Source organism: Megalops cyprinoides, chromosome 13 (assembly GCF_013368585.1).
Source record: "Megalops cyprinoides isolate fMegCyp1 chromosome 13, fMegCyp1.pri, whole genome shotgun sequence".
NCBI classification, from domain to species: domain Eukaryota; kingdom Metazoa; phylum Chordata; class Actinopteri; order Elopiformes; family Megalopidae; genus Megalops; species Megalops cyprinoides.
The window spans coordinates 2,952,028-2,973,200 of record NC_050595.1 but is presented as its reverse complement, the minus strand read 5'-3'; the positions used below and the strand labels follow the sequence as shown (position 1 = coordinate 2,973,200).

The 21,173-nt window shown below is 48.5% G+C and overlaps 1 protein-coding gene across 1 annotated transcript in view; it reads left to right on the top strand.

Annotated features, from left to right (window-relative positions):
• LOC118788422 (teashirt homolog 3-like) overlaps positions 1-19,106 on the top strand; it is a 35,638-nt gene extending 16,532 nt beyond the window's left edge. The window contains exon 2 of the mRNA XM_036544411.1: positions 15,233-19,106. Coding sequence (XP_036400304.1) covers positions 15,233-18,501 — 3,269 coding nt within the window. The 3' untranslated portion in view covers positions 18,502-19,106. The remainder of the gene's footprint in view (positions 1-15,232) is intronic.
• The last annotated feature ends 2,067 nt before the right edge of the window (positions 19,107-21,173 follow it).

Sequence of the window (21,173 nt, the reverse complement as noted above, 5' to 3'; positions counted from 1 at the left end):
GTGTGTGTGTGTGGTGTGAATGCGTGTGTAATGAGAATAACGGTTGGTGGAAAAAAAACAATGGAATGCGGTTCTGTTTTTTTGTTCCTGACCTAATTTAACATGGTTTCTCATTGCCGTTTTTAACGTCAGTCCTGTGATTCTAGACCTTTGAGTAATAAATCAGACACGCTAAAAACGAGCTACACGCTACACTACAACAGAAACGAACACACATTCGTAGGAAACTGAGACACCTGAGGCCATGCGGTTTTCATATACAGCACCTCCACATGGCAGTCAAAGTTAATCCCAAACCTTCAAACACAAATGCTGTAGTCTGATGGTTTCCAGCTAAATCAGGAAAACGCACTGCCATTTAACCTATCACGCACCTCGTCCCGCGTCCCTCGTGTTAAAATAGCAAACTGTATAAAAACACGGTGAGGACTGCAGCCAATGCGCACCTGCGATATTTCACCCCCTGTCCTGGAGGCCGTGTGCCCTCCATCCGAACAGGACCAAAGCGCCAGATTGGGAATTCGGACACATCGCGGGTGTTCCGCCCGTCTGATCGACCCGCCCGGTTAGGGGCGAGCGGTACGCTGCCTCGGTTTCGCCGTGAGCGACGGTAAACGGTAAACAGGCTGCGGCGAAGTAGGGCGCACCTACTGCCAAAACGCATTTTAACCCCTCCTCGCAAAGCTGACCGTTAGAGCGATTTTCTCACATTTCCCTGTGAGATTCACGCTGGTTACTGCCGTTTTGACGGTCATTCGGTCTCGTCCCTTTGAAGTGATCTTCCAGCAGAACAGAGGAAAACAGCTTCGCACTGCAGTCTAAGTGGTTGTTCTTTTTAGCGCCGCGTCTCGACTGCCAATGTCAATATTATGCGAAGGGAAGCCCTTATTTCTGTTTGGCAGCGCTCGGGATCTTTGTTATATCAGTGCCTTGTGCCACGCCCGTATTTATAGAGAGGAGCTCAGAATAAAACAATAGCTGATTGTTATACTTTATGATTCTTCAGAGGCTGTTTTGACAGTTTTTTTTTTGTTGTTGTATAGGAAGCCTCCTCAAGTTTATTTTAATCACATTAATACAGAAAGCCTCAAATATTTCAACAGTTTTGCTTCCAAAATGGTTATATTTAATCCTAGCCTTTTCTACGTTTGAAAAAGAAAAACCTTTGAAGGGCTTGGAATATTTTAATAACTTGAATCCAGCTGTCTTGTTAAAGAAACCTTTTTTTTTAACAAGCCGTTACAGGTTACATGAATTATTTAAAAACGATTTGCTGATATTTGTGATATGCCCTTTTTTATAACAATGTAAAACAGTATCAACCTGCAGCATACACCATTCAGTGCAGACAACATTGCGGGCAGGCCCCATCCAGTCAGGGCAGAGTGTATCCTCTGCAGAAATAAAATGCTGTTGAGCACAGGAATCACAAAGCAGGAAGCTGGCAGAAAGACTCGTGGTCTTCAGAAGCTGAGATACCAAAAAAGATTAAATTTGTATCATTCAGAAATGAGAATATAGAGTGTCTGGACATTGAATTTTATACCGTTATAGCTGCGTATTATTCACTCTAAAAATGATAAAAAGAGGGGAATTCAAGGTGCTGATCTGGTGGCGCTCCTTGACCCTCTCGCTGGATGTGACCCATGTCGCTTTGCACTTTGGGTAGTGGACCCTGCAGCCAATCGGAAGGGCGTCTCCACTCAGGGCCTTCTCTCTCTCTCTCACGCGTATCAGTGTGAGAGAGAGAGGGCCACGCGGTAGAGCCTCTTTTCTGCCTCCACTCCATGTTTCTCTCCTCTCTCTTCCTCAGTCCCTTTTTCGGCTCCACCCCCCACCCTCCCCACACCCCCCCCAGCTCCTTCCAGGCGGTGCACATGTCATGCTCTAGCTGTGATGTCTGTCTCAGCCGTGTCTTAATTACACATCCTGTTTACATCCTATTGTTCCATTTCGGCACGTAGCACACAGTCCCTCGGCTCACACCCCCCCCCCCCCCCACACGCCCCCCTGGCTGCTAGGGGGTGGGGGAGGTGTGGTCGGGGACAGGGTCCTGATCATGAGGAAACCACAGGTTCCCGTTGCCCACTCCCTCCTGGCCACGCCCGTCTCAGAGATCCATCACCTTACACGTTCAGATCACCACCTTGTGTTTCTCTAACTCTAATTCATAGGGTCCCCCTCTCACTCACTGATTGTGCAGCTCCCCCAGAGTAGCTGCAGTACCTCCTTTAACAACTAGATGGCAAAAAAGGTACTAAGTAGAGGATCCACTTAAGTTATCGCAGCCCTTTTCCTTGGTATTGTTTTTACGCATCCCTCTTCCTCTTGCTGTGGAAGCAGGTGCCACGTGACATCAGCTGTAGTACCATCAAGGTTTAGAGGGGAAAGAGAGAGAGAGGGAGAAGAGGACGCGCTGTGTGAAATGGCGTTTGAGCATCAGCTCACTGACCGTTTCCTGCAGATAATTAACTCCAGTCATCAGTGTGCTTTAGGAACATCACTCTGCCGTGCTCTCTGGTAATGAGGCTGTTGTGGGTGAGTTTCATGCGTAATGCACTTCACTTCGTTTGCAAGCTGACACTTTAGCAGCGGTTCTTTTGCCGTATTCTTCCTGAATAGCAAGAGTTTAAAAGCTGTAAAAAAACAAGCTAACGCTGTCAGTCTCTCTGTCCCGCACACACATAAACAAACGCATACACACAGACAAGCGATAGGAATAGGTGGTGTTTTACCTCCAGGATGCAGTGTGTGTGTGTGTGTGTGTGTGTGTGTGTGTGTGTGTGTGTGTGTGTCTGTGTCTGTGTGTGTGTGTGTGTGTGTGTGTGTGTGTGTGTGTGTGTGTGTGTGTGTGTTTGTGCGTCTTCGTATTTTTCATGTCAGTCAGACTGAGATAACAGTCAATCAAGTGTGGCTTAGATATCCAGCATGGAAGAAAAGGTGTGTGTCACACTGTGATCGCTGTTCCTTCCCAAATCAGGAAGCGATTCGTGTGAACACTTGATAAATACTGATAAAAACTTTTGTAGATTCAGAGCAGGACATCTGTTCAATTCTGTGGGCTGAAGCCTCATTAACTAGGCGTAAATGTTTGCTTCTGTAAACAGATTAATATTTCTTAATGTCGCCCCATGAAATGTATTAATAAGGGATTGAACTTGGCACCCCTGCTTTCTGGATTGCATTAATATCAAGTGATTGAGTGGAACGTCAAGGGATGCAGTACTAGGTCAGGTGACGTATAGGCCGCGCGGCGGAGAGCGGAATCAAAACGTAATTTAATCTCTCACCGTTGGGCGCTGTCAGAGTCAGATGACGTTTTAATGTTTGGCCATTTTGGCACATTTTTCCTACACAATCCATGCAGGAAATCATTCAGCGATTGTTCAGGTGTCCCTCCCTTTGCGGCACTGCCCAGCAGATTTAATTTGCACCCAGGAAGTGTCATAAACGTTGCTGTTGTAAAAAAGGGGCGGATGTCTCTTTAAGATCTCCATGCAGTCGTAGAGCAAGCGTGGCACATATCACTTTTTATGAGCTTAATAAATCACCTTTGTTGTCAATCAAGCCCCGAGAATAATTGGATGTGGCTGAGGCCGTGTGTGACGGATTATGAATCATTCCAGATTGAATTAAAAGATAATGCACAAAGTTAATGGTTTGTGTTTTGCAGTATAAATTGCCTCGGAGGTCTGCTGTTTTCCGCGTTTTTTATTACGGGCTGTTTTTCTTTCCTTTAAACCCTGCAGATTGCAGAGAGTTTATTGCGGCTTACCCCAACTAAACTTTCTCGCCATTTTTGCGTGTTTAGTGTTACATTTACAGAAGGCCTTAGGTGTATAGGGCGAACTCCTTTCCCTTATAGAGGGTACGCTCTTTGGCCTTGTAGAGGGTAACATACTCGCTCTTGTAGAGAGTAAATTACTCACCCTTATAGAGGGTAAGCTCACCGTTATAGCGGGTAAAATGCTCACACTTACAGAGGGTACAGTACTTGTAACAGAGTGTAGGCAGCAGTGTGGTGCTGCAGGAAGGAGCAGGGTTTCTAACCCAGATGCGGCCGGTGTGATTCCATTGTTTTCCCTCTGCAGTTGTACCCTTGGGCAGGGTGCTTAACCTAGATTTCCCCAGTAAATATCCGGCCGCATAAATGAATAACATGTAAAAATTGTAGGTTGTGTACATGGCTCTGGATGAGAGCATCTGCTAGGCAAGTAAAGGGTAAAGGGCTTGTCTTATTGGTTGCTCACATACAGGGTGGTGCATTCAGCCTACAGTTATGCTTCCCTTTACCCTGCTGGATGTTTCCTGATGCAGCGTAGATGAGGTACAGCAGCAGTCATTTAAAATATCGATGCTGCAAAATTCCACAGTGCACAGACACCAGTGCTCATTTCAACATTCATATCTAAATGTGAGCAGTACAGAAGGCAATCAGGCGTGTACAGTCACATCAGAAGTGTCATCCGCCAATTAGACTGATATGCAAAGGAGACAGAAATAAACAGCATCACTGGGGTCTAACGAGCTCAGCCCGCCTCTTTTACAAAAAAACAAAAACACAAACAAAAACACCTGCGGTTTGGAAGCAGGTGGGCCGGGCACAAAGACATTAGCAGGTTCATTTCAGCTTTATTTCTCCTTCAAGAGCGGAATAAGGGAAGAATAACTGATCCAAAACAAGAAAAGACAAGAGCGGGATGGGAAGACGGTGAGGGAGAGAGAGATCTCCCGCGCGTTCGCCGACAAACTTCTAATTTGCTTTTCTGTCCGAGACAGACCCCGCGCATTATCATAATTGTCTCTTTGACATGATAGGACGGCGGAATAAGCATGTCCTTTTATTTATAGCCAGGTCGGCCGCTCTCGGGAGTCGGACGCGGCTCTCCGCCGCGCGCAGGGAGGATCAGGTGACACACTCTGATCAGACCTGTCCAAAGAGATCAGGGGAGACTGGCAGGTAATGGATGTCCCCTGACAGGCCGATCCCGCGCTTGAAATAAGACAGGCAGCGTCTGCCACCGAGCCATTAGGGCTCCGCGTCTGCGGGGCTGGCTGACTGACACCGCCGCTGACCGCCTCGGTCAGACGCGCGGCGGGCTCTTAGGATCGCGTGTTATCGCTGGAAGCAGCTATTATTTGCCCCTCTTAATGTCACTGTTATGGCTGCTCGGATGTGAGGACAGCTGACAGCCAGAGGAGGGGATTCCTGCTCCCTCCAGATTAGTCATGAGGGCCTGAGGATGGTGTCGAGTGGGACCCCCGGCGTCTCTGTGACCTTTAACACGCTTGCATTTTCACTGGGTTGTATACAGATTATAATGAACCTTAATATAGCGCTGTACACACTTAGCACAGTGTCTGACTGGCTTTGGCTAGTCCTCCACTGTATGACTTTTTTGGGCGTGTGTGCAGGTACACAGGTAGCCAAGCTGAAGAGTGTGCAGGGGTGAAGTGCGCATGGATGCAGTGTAAAGGACACTCCGCCCTCAGTGCGGTATGGTTGTGATGCTCATGTATGGGATTTGTTTGTAAAGTTTTAGAAGTCTGTGCAGCCTGTTTAAGTTGTGGGTGGGGCAGCTTCCTCCCATGATGCCTCCTGTTCTCGCCCTGCTCTCTCCTCCTCTCTGAAGGCCGAGGGGAAGGCGGCCGTCACGGCCAGCCCTGCACGCATCCCTAACGTGACCGCCTCAGCTTCCTGTCCCGTCTGCTGTCGGGGCGCTGACCTCAGGCCCCCCTCACGCGACCCAGCAAGTGAAACCCCACCCCGCGCCCCCCCCCGCCCCCTCCGCCCCCACGCCCCCACCACAGCGAGAGGAAGAGGCTGTGTCCTGCGCTCTCAGACTCCCGCTGGCTGCTGGCTGCTGTCTGCTCCACACAGGCAGTGTGTTTATGCAGACAGGATGCACCTGTTAAAAACACAGGGAGGCTGCATGCCTTTCACCCTCCATCAGCGTTCAGGGGAGGGGGCCACGAGATGAGCCGGGGATGGGGGGGTGATGGGATTGAGGAATCCGACATGGCCGCTGACACAGTGTTGCATTAATTATAAGAGCAACATCAGGAAGGAAGTTAGATTCTGTTCTGTGTGTGTGTGTGTGTGTGCGTGTGTGTGTTTGTGTATACACTTGCACTCTTCTTGGCTTGTTAAAGGTTCGAGCCAGCTCACCAGCAGTGCAGTTCCCTTAAGTAGTAACATCCCTGATAATTTGCCTTCTCAGCAAAAGCTTAATTAATTGACTGTTGCTGTGTGACCCCAGGACTGAAGGACTGAATAAAATGAAGAAATTGGGAAACAGAGAGAAAGCAAATCCAGTATTGAGACTGTGGTGACGGACAGAGGCCCTGTACCAATGCTGCCGGTCAAGGAGGCGGAGTCACCGCTACAATACGCACTCAGATCCCTAATCTGTTACCCCAGGTCATTTTTCCCTGCTTCTGCTGAATCGTAAAACCCAGATACATGCCAGTTAATCCATATTTTTACATGTAAATCCAAGAAATCCTGTCAGCCAATGAGCTCTGTCGGCAGAATCTGCTCATGAATGACAGATTTGCCGTTTTTTTTTTTTTCCTTTTTTCTGCAGGGGTGTTAAGATGATTGCTCGTTGAGCTCCGTTATTGAATAACTGATCGTACTAAAAGAGAAGTCAGTTCCATTGTCACAGTGGCTGATGTTACATGTCAGAAAGTTAGCTTTTAAGATTTGTGCATTTTGAAATAAATTGCAATAATTATCTGGAAATGGAAACTTTCCTTACCTTTCAAAAAGAAAAAAGCCTCTCCCATCAATCTATGTTTTTAGATGTTTTGAGCTTCATTTTGTTAAAACCAGGTGTTGATTTTGTGACCATTTCATATCAAGTTTTTTTTTTTTTGAGAGAGAGAGAGAAGATGAGCGTTCGCCTAGAAAAGCACAAGGGCGTTTAGCGTTTGCGGAGTTTAGCGGTAGAAGATAAAGGTGCATTCATTTGACAGGGAGAATAACATTGTTCACTTCTTTATGTTATTCTGCAGCTGTTAAAATGTGGTGAGGGACACCGGCGATAGGCGTCCTCTCTTAGGGAGCGTTTTCATTTAGATGTGATGGACAATGACAGTGACAGAGACCGGCAGTGGAGCCTCCGCATTCTCCGACTGCTTGCCAGAGCCATTAGCTTTTCAGACCCTCGTCTTTGTACCACAGGGGCACACAAATTAGAGGGGGTGACTGAATATCCATTTTAAAAGACCTTTTTAATTATATGCCTTTCGCTGACATCCACGTCTGCTAAGTGGACATTTGACAAGTTAAATTGCATTAAATTTAGGAAACAAATTGTGCTAGATTATTTATTCCATTATGTATTTGCATAGTAGACAACCTTACTCCGAGCGAGCTGAATTCATCTGCATTACACGCGTTTTTAAATTTCCACAGCTGGATATTTACGGATGCAAATTCAGGTTAAGCACCATGTTTGAAAGCACATCAGCAGCGGCTTCCCTGGGTTTCAAACTTACTGCTTACTGCTAACCAACTGCTTACAGTTTCAGAGTAGGATAGTTGAGGTGTAGCGGTGGAACACTGCTGGCTTTGTTGGGGTACAGTGGGTGCTAACGGCCAGGGTCCACTTTGCTAATGACTGTAGCGCTCTCTAGCACCTTCTGGGGTGGCTGCAGGTCACCCTGATGATGTCAGTGGATATGCAGCTTTCAGCCAATCTGCATTAGCCTCAGTGTGCTGCCCTGTCAGACCCGCAGTGTGAAAAATAAACAGAAACACAGAGAGTTGTGAAGAGAAGAGCCCTACTGTAGAACAACTGGCTGTTTGAGGGGGTGAATCCAATAAAAAACGTAAATCCAATAAAAAAAGTCGTCTGTCCGTGAATGAGCACGATGACGAAGTGCAGAACACGGGGTCCAGTTCCTGCTGTGATCAGTGTGAATGTGAGGCCCCGAGTGTCCTCAGCCAAGGGCCAGTATTCACTCAGCACACTGCAGGCGATCTACACACATGTAAGCGTGCGAGTGCACGCACACACACACACACACACACAGACACAGACACACATGCACACAGACACACACAGACACACACACACACACAGGGACACACACACACACACACACATGCACGTATGCACACAAACACACGGTACACACCGTAGCCTCTGGAGTGAATGAAAGAGAGGCTTTGAGGGCCATCACTGGCCAGCAGCAAGTGTCCAGTATTGTTGTCTCACTTATTTGTCAGCTTTCTCAGCGCAGTGCGGTATATAAACCCAAAGAGAGCTGGTGTTGCTTCGACTCCGAGGGTGCGGTAGAGAGCGGTGGGAGCGTGCTCGGCTCGGAGGCGGCCGCTGTAAACGGGCTGTCAGATCTCGGCGTGAGCGGCACGAGCAGGTGATTAGCACCCAGGCCCCGTCTGACAGGCATCCACGCTGCTGCCTGTCTTTATCGACACTTTCTCAAAAGCTGTTCTGCTCCCTCATCCAGAGACAGTCATTAAGCCATCACGGATTTCTCAAACGGTCAGCTGTCAGGACAAACACCCAGCGCACAGCGCCCTCCATGTTCTCATCCCTGAGTGAGCAGCAATGCAAAAGTATGATACAACACCAAACAAATGTACACGTTCGATGGTTTTCCCGCTTAAAAAAGTAAAATATTTTACTTAAAGGTAGCACAGCCGAGGGTCAGTCTACAGTACATCAGAGTCACTTACATCTACAACTACATCGGGTAGTTTTCACACATTATTCCTAGATATTTTCCAGCCACGTTAACTACTCTGAGGCGAGCTTCAGCTGTGGTCCACCTGGGAAGTGAACCTGCAACCTTCTGGTTACAAACACATTTCCTTAACCACATCATCAAGCCTTATCGTTGCGCTTTCTCCCCTCCTCCTCCCCTCTCTCTCTCTGCAGCAGCGACCTGTTCTAATCCATCCCGATGCGTTTTGGTGGTCCTCGGCTGAACCGGCGCGGTTAGCGACAGCGGTTAGGGCAGTCTCACGGAACGCACGCGTGTGTAGCCTCGGAGAGCGGGCCCCATTAATCAGGCGTCCTGGTCGATACCGTCTCCCCGAGATCGATGGGGGGACCTGTGCTGATCTGTTTTGCACCACCCCCCCCCAAAAGCTACGCGTCGCAGGCCCTCCCGGACTCCGGTCCAACCATCCGCGTGTGTCAAATGCAGAATAATTAACCGCCATTGATCTGAGACGCAGTTGGCTCGAGCCACGCCGCTGCCGCTGCTGGTGGCGGGAGAGGGGGGGGCGGGGGGAGGACACGAGGAGGGAGCCGAGAGACTCGTTTTTCTAAACCTCTCGCCTCACCTCTCGCTCCTCGTTCCTTTTTCTCAGTTCTAGCGCTACGTACATTTCCGACTCGTGCAGCTTACAAACACTGCGGCCGTTCGTACAATGGTTCTTTTGCCACTGCAGTTTTTTTAGGAATAATAGCGATGAGACTCTGTAGGTTGACAGTATTGCTAATCTTGTGATGTTAATTTTGGCTAACATATTAACCTTTCTGGAAGCACAGGTATTGACAGTTATTTAAGTGATTGTTATGCTTACTGTTTTTAATACCACCCAAGCTTGTTGGACAGGGTTTCTTTGTGTTCTTCAGACTGTTGTCAATCATCAGGAACTACTCGCGTGATGTCATGCATTCAATATTCAGCATCAAATTTAAGGACTTCTATTTAATCCTGTCGAGTCTAATTCTAAAACACTTACTTAAAATTTATGTTTTTATGGCAGCATTTAAACCAGGCAAATCACAGGCATTGTGAAGTGAATAGCAATTTAAGGGCAGAGATGAAGGAGGTGCCCAGAGCAGCACTTACCCTCCTCTGTGTAACTCTCTCTCTGTCTCTCTCTCTCTCTCTCTCTCTCTCTCCCTGTCTCTCTCTCTCTCTCTCTCTCCCCCGTCTCTCTCTGTCTCTCTCCCTCCCTGTCTCTCTCTCTCTCTCTCTCTCCCTGTCTCTCTCTCTCTCTCTCTCTCTCTCTCTCTCCCCCGTCTCTCTCTGTCTCTCTCCCTCCCTGTCTCTCCCTCTCTGTCTCTCTCTGCTGAATCAGAGTGCAGGCCCCGATCCCTCTCTCACACCAGGCATTTAAGCTGTGATCACACACTTCATGCTTACGCAGGTCAATTCAGGCCTAACAGCCCTATAACCGATATGGCTAACACGCAAAGCTACCTCTACCCTCACGCAGACATTACCGACCACTAGCCCTGGCTTTAAACCTGGTCGGACTCTGGAACACTTGCGTAGCAACTGATTTGTAAGATACCGAGCAGGGTGAAACACCCAGAAACAGACGGGCTCTTCTGCGTGTGGAAAACCCTCCACACAGAGGCCCTGATTGTAGCTCTGTGCTACATGGCTGCGCCGTCTCAGCTCCACTGTTGATAGCTACCCTCTTGCGTCTGTTACCACAGCCAGCGCCCTGCATTAGATTTATTAGTGGAGCGGAACGAGAGGCTGTCATCGGCAGCTCATCGATGGCATTTGAAATCCCCCTCTGCTATCCAGCTTCTTTCTGGCTTTCATTCCTCCGTTTCGGAGCGCAAATGCGATACCTGAATAAAATGTTGTTTTTTTGCCAGAGCACGTCTGGGTGCTGCAATGCAGATTATGATTACGGTCTTTATTCCGTGTTCGGCTAACGTCCTCTTCCTGCTGAATTAAATACCTCTTCACGTTCATTACTTTCAAAACCACCCCATTCTCCATTTATTTCACATTTAAACTCACGTGTTATACCAACATAAATACACAGAAAATATCATATGGTACATTATATAACTATAACAACCTAAATATATGAGCAGAAAAAATATGCATGTGTGTACAGCTGTTGACAGGACTACCTGATCATTTTTATTACGGTATACTTGAAACATCCAGCCCATATGTCCAGCCCATGTGAACAGCTGTGTACTATGATGTATGAAATGAAGCAATACTCTGACTCTGGGCGTGCCATTACTTAGTTTCATTGATTACAGTTTTTGATTTAATGACATGAAACTGTTTGAAGTGATGCACACCATGTATTGTGATGCAATAGTGAAATCCTCAGGGTTTTCTGGAAGCTTGATTCCTGGAAGCACAGATCTTTCCCTGACAGAAAGCAGTGCGGATTTCAGAATACCTGCTGAACAGATTTGCTGGGGTTGCGCTCTACAGGAAATGACTTAAGATCCCACCCCATATGTTGTGATGCCAGTTAATTCAGGGGGAAAATTATTCGGTTTGCCCTGCCCTCCTTAATGAATGAAGAAATGTATTAATGAATGCCTGCACCTGCGTGACAGATTTAACCTGACTTTGTCCTGCTGTTCTGAGGAAGCTCAAGATCTTTCCCAGGTGGGACGTCGTGTCTTTGGTCAGTTTAAGGCCGGGTGGCCCAGCTCAGGCCAAGTGCCTGACATCAAGTGTCCCGGGATTCTGGGATCCTTTCCAAACACACCCCTCCTTCTCCCTCTCTTTCTCTCTCTTCCCCTCTCTCCCTCTCCCTCTCTCCCTCCCTTTCCTTCTGTCCCTCTCTCTCTTCCCCTCTCTCCCTCTCCCTCTCTCCCTCCCTTTCCTTCTGTCCCTCTCTCTCTCTCCCCCTCTCTCCTTCTCTCTCTCTCCCCCTCTCTCCCTCTATCTCCCTGTCTCCCCCTCTCTCTCGCTCTCGCCATGTGTCCCCCTCCCGAATCGAGAGTATCGTCCCGTTCCACTCTGCCTGCCGGGATGTGGGCCAAGGGCCAGATTTCGGGGTCGCTCTGATTCACGCCTTTCTTTTGTTTCGCTCCAAAACTGAACATGAAAACTCGCCCTCCGTGGCGACCGGCCTGTCCCATCAAGTTCAGGTTAAGGTCAGTCTCCAGCTGCCCTGAACAGGCAGGGTGGGAGCAGAGACAGCCTCTGTTAACATGCCTTATCGTACCTCTGTTCTGTGGTCTTAGAGATGATATTTACACTGTGCCACCTCTGCCTTTAAATGAACCTAATGGGTTCCATTAATGTTGATACGACAAAGCGTGGCCTGCATTTTTTGGAGGAGATGCATGCATGTGGGCAGTGTGGCTGTGTATGTGTGGCTTGTTGTTATTTATCAGGCACTTGATTACACCACACTTGCTAATTTGCTATTTGCTCTCTGCACTTGTTGCCCAAATAAAAAGAAAATAAGGAAAGTGTTTGCTGTTGAAGTGACTCAGTACTCCCCCTCTCCTGGTCATGTTGAGATTCCTCCCTTTACTTCCCTGGTTGGGTTTTAATTGTTCGATGTGATGAAGAAGGGATCATATTTCACGGAGCATTATCACTGGCAGCTGAAATTGATGTGAAATTTCCTGGTTCTGCTGTTGACCCCTTTCCACCCCCACCTCCTTTCCCCAGCATGTGAATAGCTTTAAGTGAGGATTGTGTTTTGGACGCTGATGTGGTCAGAGAGCATTGTTCTCTTGAACAGCTGTTGTGGTTCAGAACTCTGCATCTGTGTGTGTGTGTGTGTGTGTGTGTGTGTGTGTGTGTGCGCGCGCGTGCGTGTGCGTGTGCACATGCGTGTGCGTGTGTGTGCGAAACCCCGTCTGATCAGAGCAGGCTTTGAAGCGTCATCTGTAGTGCGTCATGCATTTCATAAATATCCAGATTCTTCCCATTACAACATGAAAGCTTGTCTTTATTCGTGGGAGCGCAGATATGCTAACAGCATTGTCGGCGTTGCGGGTTCAGTTCCTAGGTTGGGCACTGCCATTGAACTCTCAAGCAAGACACTTAACCTGAAGGACTTCAGGAACCTTTCAGCTGTGTAATGGGCATTATGTAAAAATGTCAGTCACCCTGGATAAGGACATACCCTTAGCAAGTAAATAACGTAGTGTTTAATTTTCTCAATCTCTCTTTACTTTCTAAGGTTACTGTGCCTGTAGCTTTCACTTTATAGGGGGGCTTTTTGTTTTTGCAGAAGGGAGTCCAGATGGCTGTCTGTATTTAGGCACTTTATAGATACAGTCACGGAACGAATTCTTGTCACAACATAAACATCTATCATCCAGGGGAATAAAATAAATAAAGCTCCAAAAATGATTAATGCAAGTTTTCTTAGAGCAATATGGCTATTATGTTGACAGTTGGTGAACGGCCCCCCCACTCAGTAATCAATTTACACAAGTGGCTTTTAGCTTTCTGCTGGTCAGAGGAGGCTTTTCCAGTGGTTACAAATGTGAGAGAGTGCAGGAGAGCCAACCCAGAACCACTGCAGTTCACCGCGTGGATAAAACAGAGGAGGAGTGTGTGGAAGACCCTGCGATGATCCTAAAGGCATGCGGTGTTGCTGAAGGCATGCGGTGTTGCTGAAGGCATGCGGTGTTGCTGAAGGCATGCGATGTGTGCTGAAGGCATGCGATGTGTGCTGAAGGCATGCGATGTTGCTGAAAGCATGCGGTGTTGCTGAAGGCATGCGATGTTGCTGAAGGCATGCGATGTTGCTGAAGGCATGCGGTGTGTGCTGAAAGCATGCGGTGTTGCTGAAGGCATGCGATGTGTGCTGAAGGCATGCGATGTTGCTGAAGGCATGCGATGCACTGCCGCAGTGCTGCAACGTGTGCATTTGCATCAGGCCATATGTCAGCTCGCACCCGTGCCAAATGAGCAACCCCATGATGATCATTACCTGTGCCACTGCTAGAGAAACTGACACAGTAACGCTGAGCAGAAAGGCGTTTGTTGGTAGAGAAATGCAGGAGATGCAGGAAATCTGATCAGAAAGCTGGTCTGTAAAAACGGGCGCAGGTAAGATGATCAGAAAGGTGGTTGCTGATAGAGAAACGGATGAAACAAAGGTGATCAGACAGGTGGTCCATGGTGCGTTCTTCAAAAGAAACCGATTACACTCTTAGCTGCAGTGGCATATCCCCTGTACTAAAAAAGGCAGCCCTCATGAGGCTGTACCCTCTTATACAGTCCTGCTCGGTTTTACTGTATACTCCAGCTCTTTAAAAAGGTCATCTGTGTGAGTTTATTCACCTTCTGTGTATATTCATAAAAAAAGGAGTGAAGTGAAGGGAAAATTTCAGCTGAAGTCTACTGAGTTTCGTGCCTGTGGTCGTGTGGTTACTCCAAGCTGGTGTTGTGCATCAGAATGGCTGTCTGGCCTGTTTTCCCCAGGGCTGAACGGTGAGGGAAGGATGCAGGTTTCCCTGCTGTTGTAGTGAATGTGATGATTGACACATGGTGGGGTATAGAATGTCGATGGGACGCACTCTTGGAAAAGGTGTGCTCGGTGCCCTCCTTGAAGCTTATGACATGAATAACAACTAGGCTATGCCAACTAGGCTCTGCCTGTCTACTCAACATGCTGTGTTTTTTTTTAATTCTGTCAACTAAACAATTCCTTGTCATTTATGCAAGAATATGTATGTATATTATAAATCAAATACATTATAACAACAACTACTCTCATGTGGAGAGTAAGGAACATAGCATATGGAGCAAACATTTTTCACATTTTTTTCCATTCCTGCTGCCTAGTGCAGTTTTTAAATTCTCAAGTGAAAATGGATCAATCATCAATTAAAAGCACATCCCCCTAGCGAAGCACTCAGCTGCTCCTACAGCAGAAAAGTGAAGTGGAAAAATTAGCAGCGATATTTTATTGATGACGCACAGGCATGTCAGTGGTGGAGATTTGTTTTCGAAAGTTCTGTGTGTTTATTTGATTTACAGACAGAATCATCCAGGATCTGTAATGAGGGAAAAGGAATGCTTAATTCAAATTGTGAATGCGTCTACTAGGAAATGCATTAGAGGCAGGAGAAGCAGAAGACATTAACTGACAGACAGGAACTCCTGTCCCAGAGGTTGATTAAACTAATTTATTTCTGCAAAAATGAAGGCTGCCTCCTAAAACATGCTTCATTAATTTCAAATTTAGTTTTATTTTAAAGACACTGCCGCTTTAGAAGAAGGGGGGGCTTTTCTTTTCGATTTCGGTAAGAAAAAGGGAAGAAAGGAGCAAAGCAAAAAGTTTAAATTGACTGTGCAACACGAGTATAAGGTGCAGTGGTTGAGAGAATCACATGGCATTGATTGTTCTGTCAGACAGAATTTAGAAAGAGCACAACTGTGTGATCTCTCAATCCAGGTCTGTTGTACCAGACAGCATAGAATGCTGAGGGCAGATCAGGGTAATCTGTTGAGTATACCATTTCTCCAGTCTCTAACTGGCCCCTGTCTCCCTCTCTTTCAGCCTATGTCCCAGAAGAGCTGAAGGAGGCAGCCATGATGGATGAAGGTGTGGAGGGGGCGGAGTCTGTGACGGGGGAGGAGCCTCCAGTCAAGCACAGACGCTCAGTGAAGGACTTCCTGGCCAAAGACCTGCCGGGCTTCCATGACTCCCCGGCCGGGGAGCTGTCCAGCCGCGAGATGGACAGCGAGTCGCACCTGAGCGAGTGCAGCGACCGCATGTCTGACTTCGAGAGTGCCTCCGTCAAAAACGAGGAGGAGGAGGCAGTCAAAAGCGCCCTCCCGGCAACGGCGGCAGCGGCGACGCCCGGCGAAGATGGCCCCGCCGCTCCGGACACCTTGGACCGGATGAAGGCCATCTACTCCAGCTTCCTGACCAACTCGTACTGGTCGACCCTCGGCCTGAACCTTGCCCAGCCAGGGCTGGAGAAATCCCAGAGAAGCAGCAGCAGCAGCAGCAGCAGCACCAGCAGCAGCGGCAGCTACGACTGGCACCAGTCTGCCATGGCCAAGACCCTACAGCAGGCCTCCCAGAACCAGAACCGGCACCAGCCCGAGCCCAGTCTCTTCAGCACCGTGCAGCTGTACCGCCAGAGCGCCAAGCTGTACGGCTCCATCTTCAGCGGAGCCAGCAAGTTCCGCTGCAAAGACTGCAGCGCCGCCTACGACACGCTGGTGGAGCTGACCGTGCACATGAACGAGACTGGCCACTACCGCGACGACAACCACGACACGGATGGCGCCGGCGCCAAGCGCTGGTCCAAACCCCGTAAGCGCTCCCTCCTGGAGATGGAGGGCAAGGAGGACGCTCAGAAGGTCCTGAAGTGCATGTACTGCGGCCATTCCTTTGAGTCGCTGCAGGACCTGAGCGTCCACATGATCAAGACCAAACACTACCAGAAAGTGCCTCTGAAGGAGCCTATGAACCCCATGGCTACCAAAATAATGTCCTCCGGCCGAAAGAGGGCCCCTGAGTTAGACCTCCCCAATGCCTCAGCTTCCCCCGCGGGTACCCCCAAACCCCACTCCATGGAACCTGGCGAGGTCCTGCAGAAGGCCACCCACCAGTACATCACCTCCAAAAGCCGTCACGGGCACCAGAACGGCAGCAGTTATGCCTGGCAGTTTGAGTCGCGGAAGTCGCAGATCCTGAAGTGTATGGAGTGTGGCAACTCCTACAACAACCTGCAGGAGCTGACCGCGCACATGATGGTGACCGGACACTTTATCAAAGTCACCAGCTCCGCCATTAAGAAAGGGAAACCCCTGGTGGAGTCCCCATTGGGGGTCTCTCCCACCACACCGTCTGAAGAAAACGTTCAGTCCGTGCCACTGGCTGCCACCACGTTTCCCCCCACCCCTGTAGCACCGCCCTCCAGCATCTCCCCCAAGCTCCGCACGGAGATCAAGGAGGAGGAGAAGGAGAGGGCGTGCACCCAAGAGGCCGTGGGCAAGGACAAGCAGGTACCTGAGGAGGAGGAGGAGGAGAAACCAGACGTCTCCAAGTATCACTACCTGACCGAGGAAGACCTGGAGGGCAGCCCGAAAGAGGGGGTTGACATTCTCAAATCCCTGGAAAACACCGTAACGTCAGCCATCAACAAAGCACAGAACGGAGCCCCTGCCTGGGGTGGCTATCCCAGCATCCACGCTGCCTATCAGCTGCCCAACATCATGAAGCTGTCCTTAGCCTCCTCGGGAAAAAGCTCTCCGCTGAAGTACGTGTTCACAGGAGGAGAGATTCTGTCCCCAGCTAAAAGCCAACCCCTTCTGTCACCTTCCAGCAGCCAGACCTCCCCACTGCCCCAAAACAACTTCCAGGCCATGGAGGAGCTGGTCAAGAAGGTCACGGAGAAAGTGGCCAAGGTGGAGGAGAAGATGAAGAACCACAGGGCAAACGCCTCCCCGCACAGACGGGCAACCCCCTCTCCCTGCAGCAGCGATGCGGGGGGATCCTCCAGAGGGGCCTCCCCGAAAAACCGGAGGGCCCAGACCCCCCAGACTAACGGCACTGACCACAAAGACTGTAACGGTGACAGCCGGGAGAAGGAGTCCCTGGAGAACGGGACCAGCCATGCAAATTTCCCCTCCTCGGCTCTGTGCGGGAGCACTGCCATTATAACTGACCATCCACCTGAGCAGCCTTTCATCAACCCCCTGAGCGCGCTACAGTCGGTGATGAACGTCCACCTGGGCAAAGCCGCCAAACCTGCCCTGCCGGCCTTGGACCCCATGAGCATGCTCTTCAAAATGAGCAACAGCCTTGGGGAGAAGGCGGCAGTAGCCACCCCGTCGGTCCAGACCAAAAAAAGAGAGCCCTCGGACCAGTATTTTTACCAGGTCAGCGAGGACCAGCCGATAGATCTGACCAAAGGCAAGAGCAGCAAGAGCTGCTCTTCAGGTTCGGCTCTCCTGTCACCCACGGCGACGTCATCATCGTCCTCGTCCTTCTCCTCCTCATCCGCCGCGACTTCAGTGAAGACGTCTGCAGTGGCCACGTTCATGTCGGACTCCCCGCTGCGAGAGAATGCCCTGTCGGACATCTCGGACATGCTGCGGAACCTGACAGAGGGCCACGCCTCAAAGTCTCCCACGCCCACCGGCCAATCAGACGCGGAGGGCGCAACCCCCGACGACCTGGAGGAGGTCTCCCCGGCCCAGAAACGAAAGGGCCGCCAGTCCAACTGGAACCCGCAGCACCTGCTGATCCTACAGGCGCAGTTCGCGGCCAGCTTGCGGCAGGCGCCAGACGGGAAGTACGTCCTCTCGGACCTCACCCCCCAGGAGAGGATGTACATCTCCCGGTTCACGGGCCTCTCCATGACGACCATCAGCCACTGGCTGGCCAACGTCAAGTACCAGCTGAGAAGGACAGGAGGGACCAAGTTCCTGAAAAACCTGGACTCGGGAAGCCCTGTGTTCTTCTGCAGCGACTGTGCCTCTCAGATCCGGACGCCCTCCACCTATGTCACCCACCTGGAGACTCACCTGGGCTTCCGGCTGAGGGACCTGGCCAAGCTCTCCAATGAGCAGCTCGGCAGCCGAGTCTCACGGCACCCCAAGGCACCGTCGGAAAAAACCTTCTTCGTCCCGTCCCCCTCCCCCTCCCCCTCGCCCACCCCCGAGGACGAGAGCGGCAGCACTTCGTACAGATGCAAGCTCTGCAACCGGACTTTTGGGAGCAAGCACGCCGTCAAGCTGCACCTGAGTAAGACTCACGGGAAGTCTCCCGAGGACCACCTCCTCTTCGTTTGTGAGCTGGAGAAGCAGTAGCATCGGCCTCGACGTACACGCTCCCTCTGGCCCGTCAAATGTTGTCCGTTGTAAAAAGGAAAACGATGAATTCACGAAATAATGGGAAAAAAAACTGCACAAAGATACTGTAGATCTACTGTTTAGAATTGGCACATGGTCTCGATCTATTTCCACAGGAGACTTACCCTGGCCCAAAACCTTTTTCTTTCCTTTTTTTTTAATCATTTTTAAAGATTTATTTTCTCACTGTACAGTGTTGAATATAGAGGTGCTGCATAATTGGCTGTTGTTAACTGCTAAAAGTATGAAGGTAAAAAAAAGACCATTTAAAATTAAGTGGTGTGTGTTTGGAATTTGTGTAAATTGCATTTAGTTTCTTTGCGTCCTTGGGATAAGCCGCATGCATTTATGGACAATTTAGTTAAGCATTTTATAACTGAATCTGGTGCACTTTTTTCTGTTTCTAAATGTGACCCCAGTGTGCTGGTATCAGCATCTGTCATTTAACCCTCTGAGTACAGCTAAGCCCGCGTTAAACCCCAAAACCAATACTAAGGAGAAATGTATGACAAGTATGGTCAAATGGCTCAATATAAAAGATTTGAAAAATAACTATGATATATCCAACAAATTTTTATTGAATAGGTGTATGTATTTCAAAATGTATAAATCCAAATCTGCAGTCTTTTTTCATTACATCAGGGACCTTTATGAATTCAGGTCTATGTAATAAAATGCGTAAATATATGAAGATATATATAAAAACATATATATACATACCAGTTCCTGTCTAAATTATGCATCATTTTTATATTTTTAATTTAAGAGGACTGTGACTATGTATTGGTGCACAATATATGAAGACATTAATGAAATTGTTTTGCACAATAGTTTTATAAATGTTATTTAATCACATTGCAGGAATAGAAGAAGAAAAACAAACATTTTGTTTCCACCTTGTGCTCAAAGGGTTAAACCTCTGGTACAAATCTGTACTGTATTTCTCAAAAACACTAAAGTTTGTACAAAAGATACTTTAAAAGTTAAGGTGTTCCGTAATGCAACGTCTTATTTATGAGCACTCTTGGTTGTCATTTCATGTCGTGGAATGCCTTTTTGATCGGTAACTCTTTTTTAGTTGTTGTTCTGTTTAATTATTCTCCTGTAATTCCATGCTGCAGCCGTATCTTTTAGGTATATGAAAGGTTGCCATGGTTACTAGCACACTGATTGACAGTTCTGTGATGTTTTTGGCAGTTAATTTGCAGAAGTAACTGACAGCTGACAGCATATGAAAATATCTGTGTAAAATATCAGCATGTAAACAGCACGGGCACTGTCAAAGCCCTGAGTACCCTTTTTTCTGTTGATGACAGTGAAAACACTCATTATATGACTTCATATAACCTTTTTTCTACTGAAGCATTAAAACTTCTTTTTTTTTTTTTTGCTATGATTTTGTGTGTCGGCCTCACGATTATGTCCGCGATCCAGCGTGGCTAGTAAGCGCGTTAAAGGGAAATTGCGTTTGGTGTCAGAGAGGGACAGGAGCTTGATGAGCGGGGTCGGTCGAGCTCGGTACGCCAGAACATCAGCGGATGCTTCAGACAAACGGGCTACAGCAGGAAGTCCACACATACACCGTAGGGGCTGGGCTTCGAGGCAGAAGCATAGTGAAAAACAGCATGGATGCACAGTGTGGAACTAGTCACTCATTACATTATTATCATTCAGGAGACGCTCTTATCAAGAGTGACAGAGGAAACATTTTTGACGTGTTATCCATTTATACAGCTGCATATTCTACTGAGGCAATTGTAGTTTAAGTACCTTGGGTAAGGCTACACCAGTAGTGTCCCAGCAGGGAACCAGCAACTTTTTGGTTACAAGTCTTGCTCCTACCACTATGCTACACTGCTGCCCACTCGTCTTATATTAGTGACCCTTGAGACAACCCAAGAAGGTATGCTTTAAAAGATTGCACTGTATGGCTAATCAGGGTGAGATGTAGTGGCCTTACCTGCACATTGTGTGCTGAACCCTCAGCAGAATCTTGGTGGTTGTCAGAAGTCAGCTGACAAGGGGGTTTTTCCTGTAGGCTTATTCTGATGAGCTTTTGACAAATAGCAATTTGCCATTTTTCCCTGTTACAAAACGTATGTCATGTGTATAAACTCGTTCTCCCATTTCTGAAATGAGGTATTACCTTAGGTATGAAACCAGTACCTCATTATACAGCATGCTAACCAGGGATTAGAGTGACGCTAAGCTTGATGACAAGCTTTGCAAGGTATGGTTTGTGAAGCCTCTGATTGAGTAGCTGGAACAATAACAAAAGCATTCCCCGATACTCTGCACACGATTTGGGCTGGTGGGAATCAGCTGCACATTGGGAATGTAGTTCTTTTAGGAAAAATAATGTCTGCAGTATCGTACCACATGGTGACTATATGTGTACACTACAGTAAAGGGAAAACCCAGTCATAAATCAGTAGCGTTCTGCCATTATTTGAAACAGTAGACTTCCTCCAAATAAGCGTGAGGATGACCTCAGCATGACGACACCGTGTAGGTGCCACAGTTCCCATAAACCCTTTGCAGGTGTCTTCTCACCTTTACCCCCCCCGAGTCCCCTCCTCCCTTACCCCTGATCCAGGGTCTCCTTCTCACCTTTACCCCCCCGAGTCCCC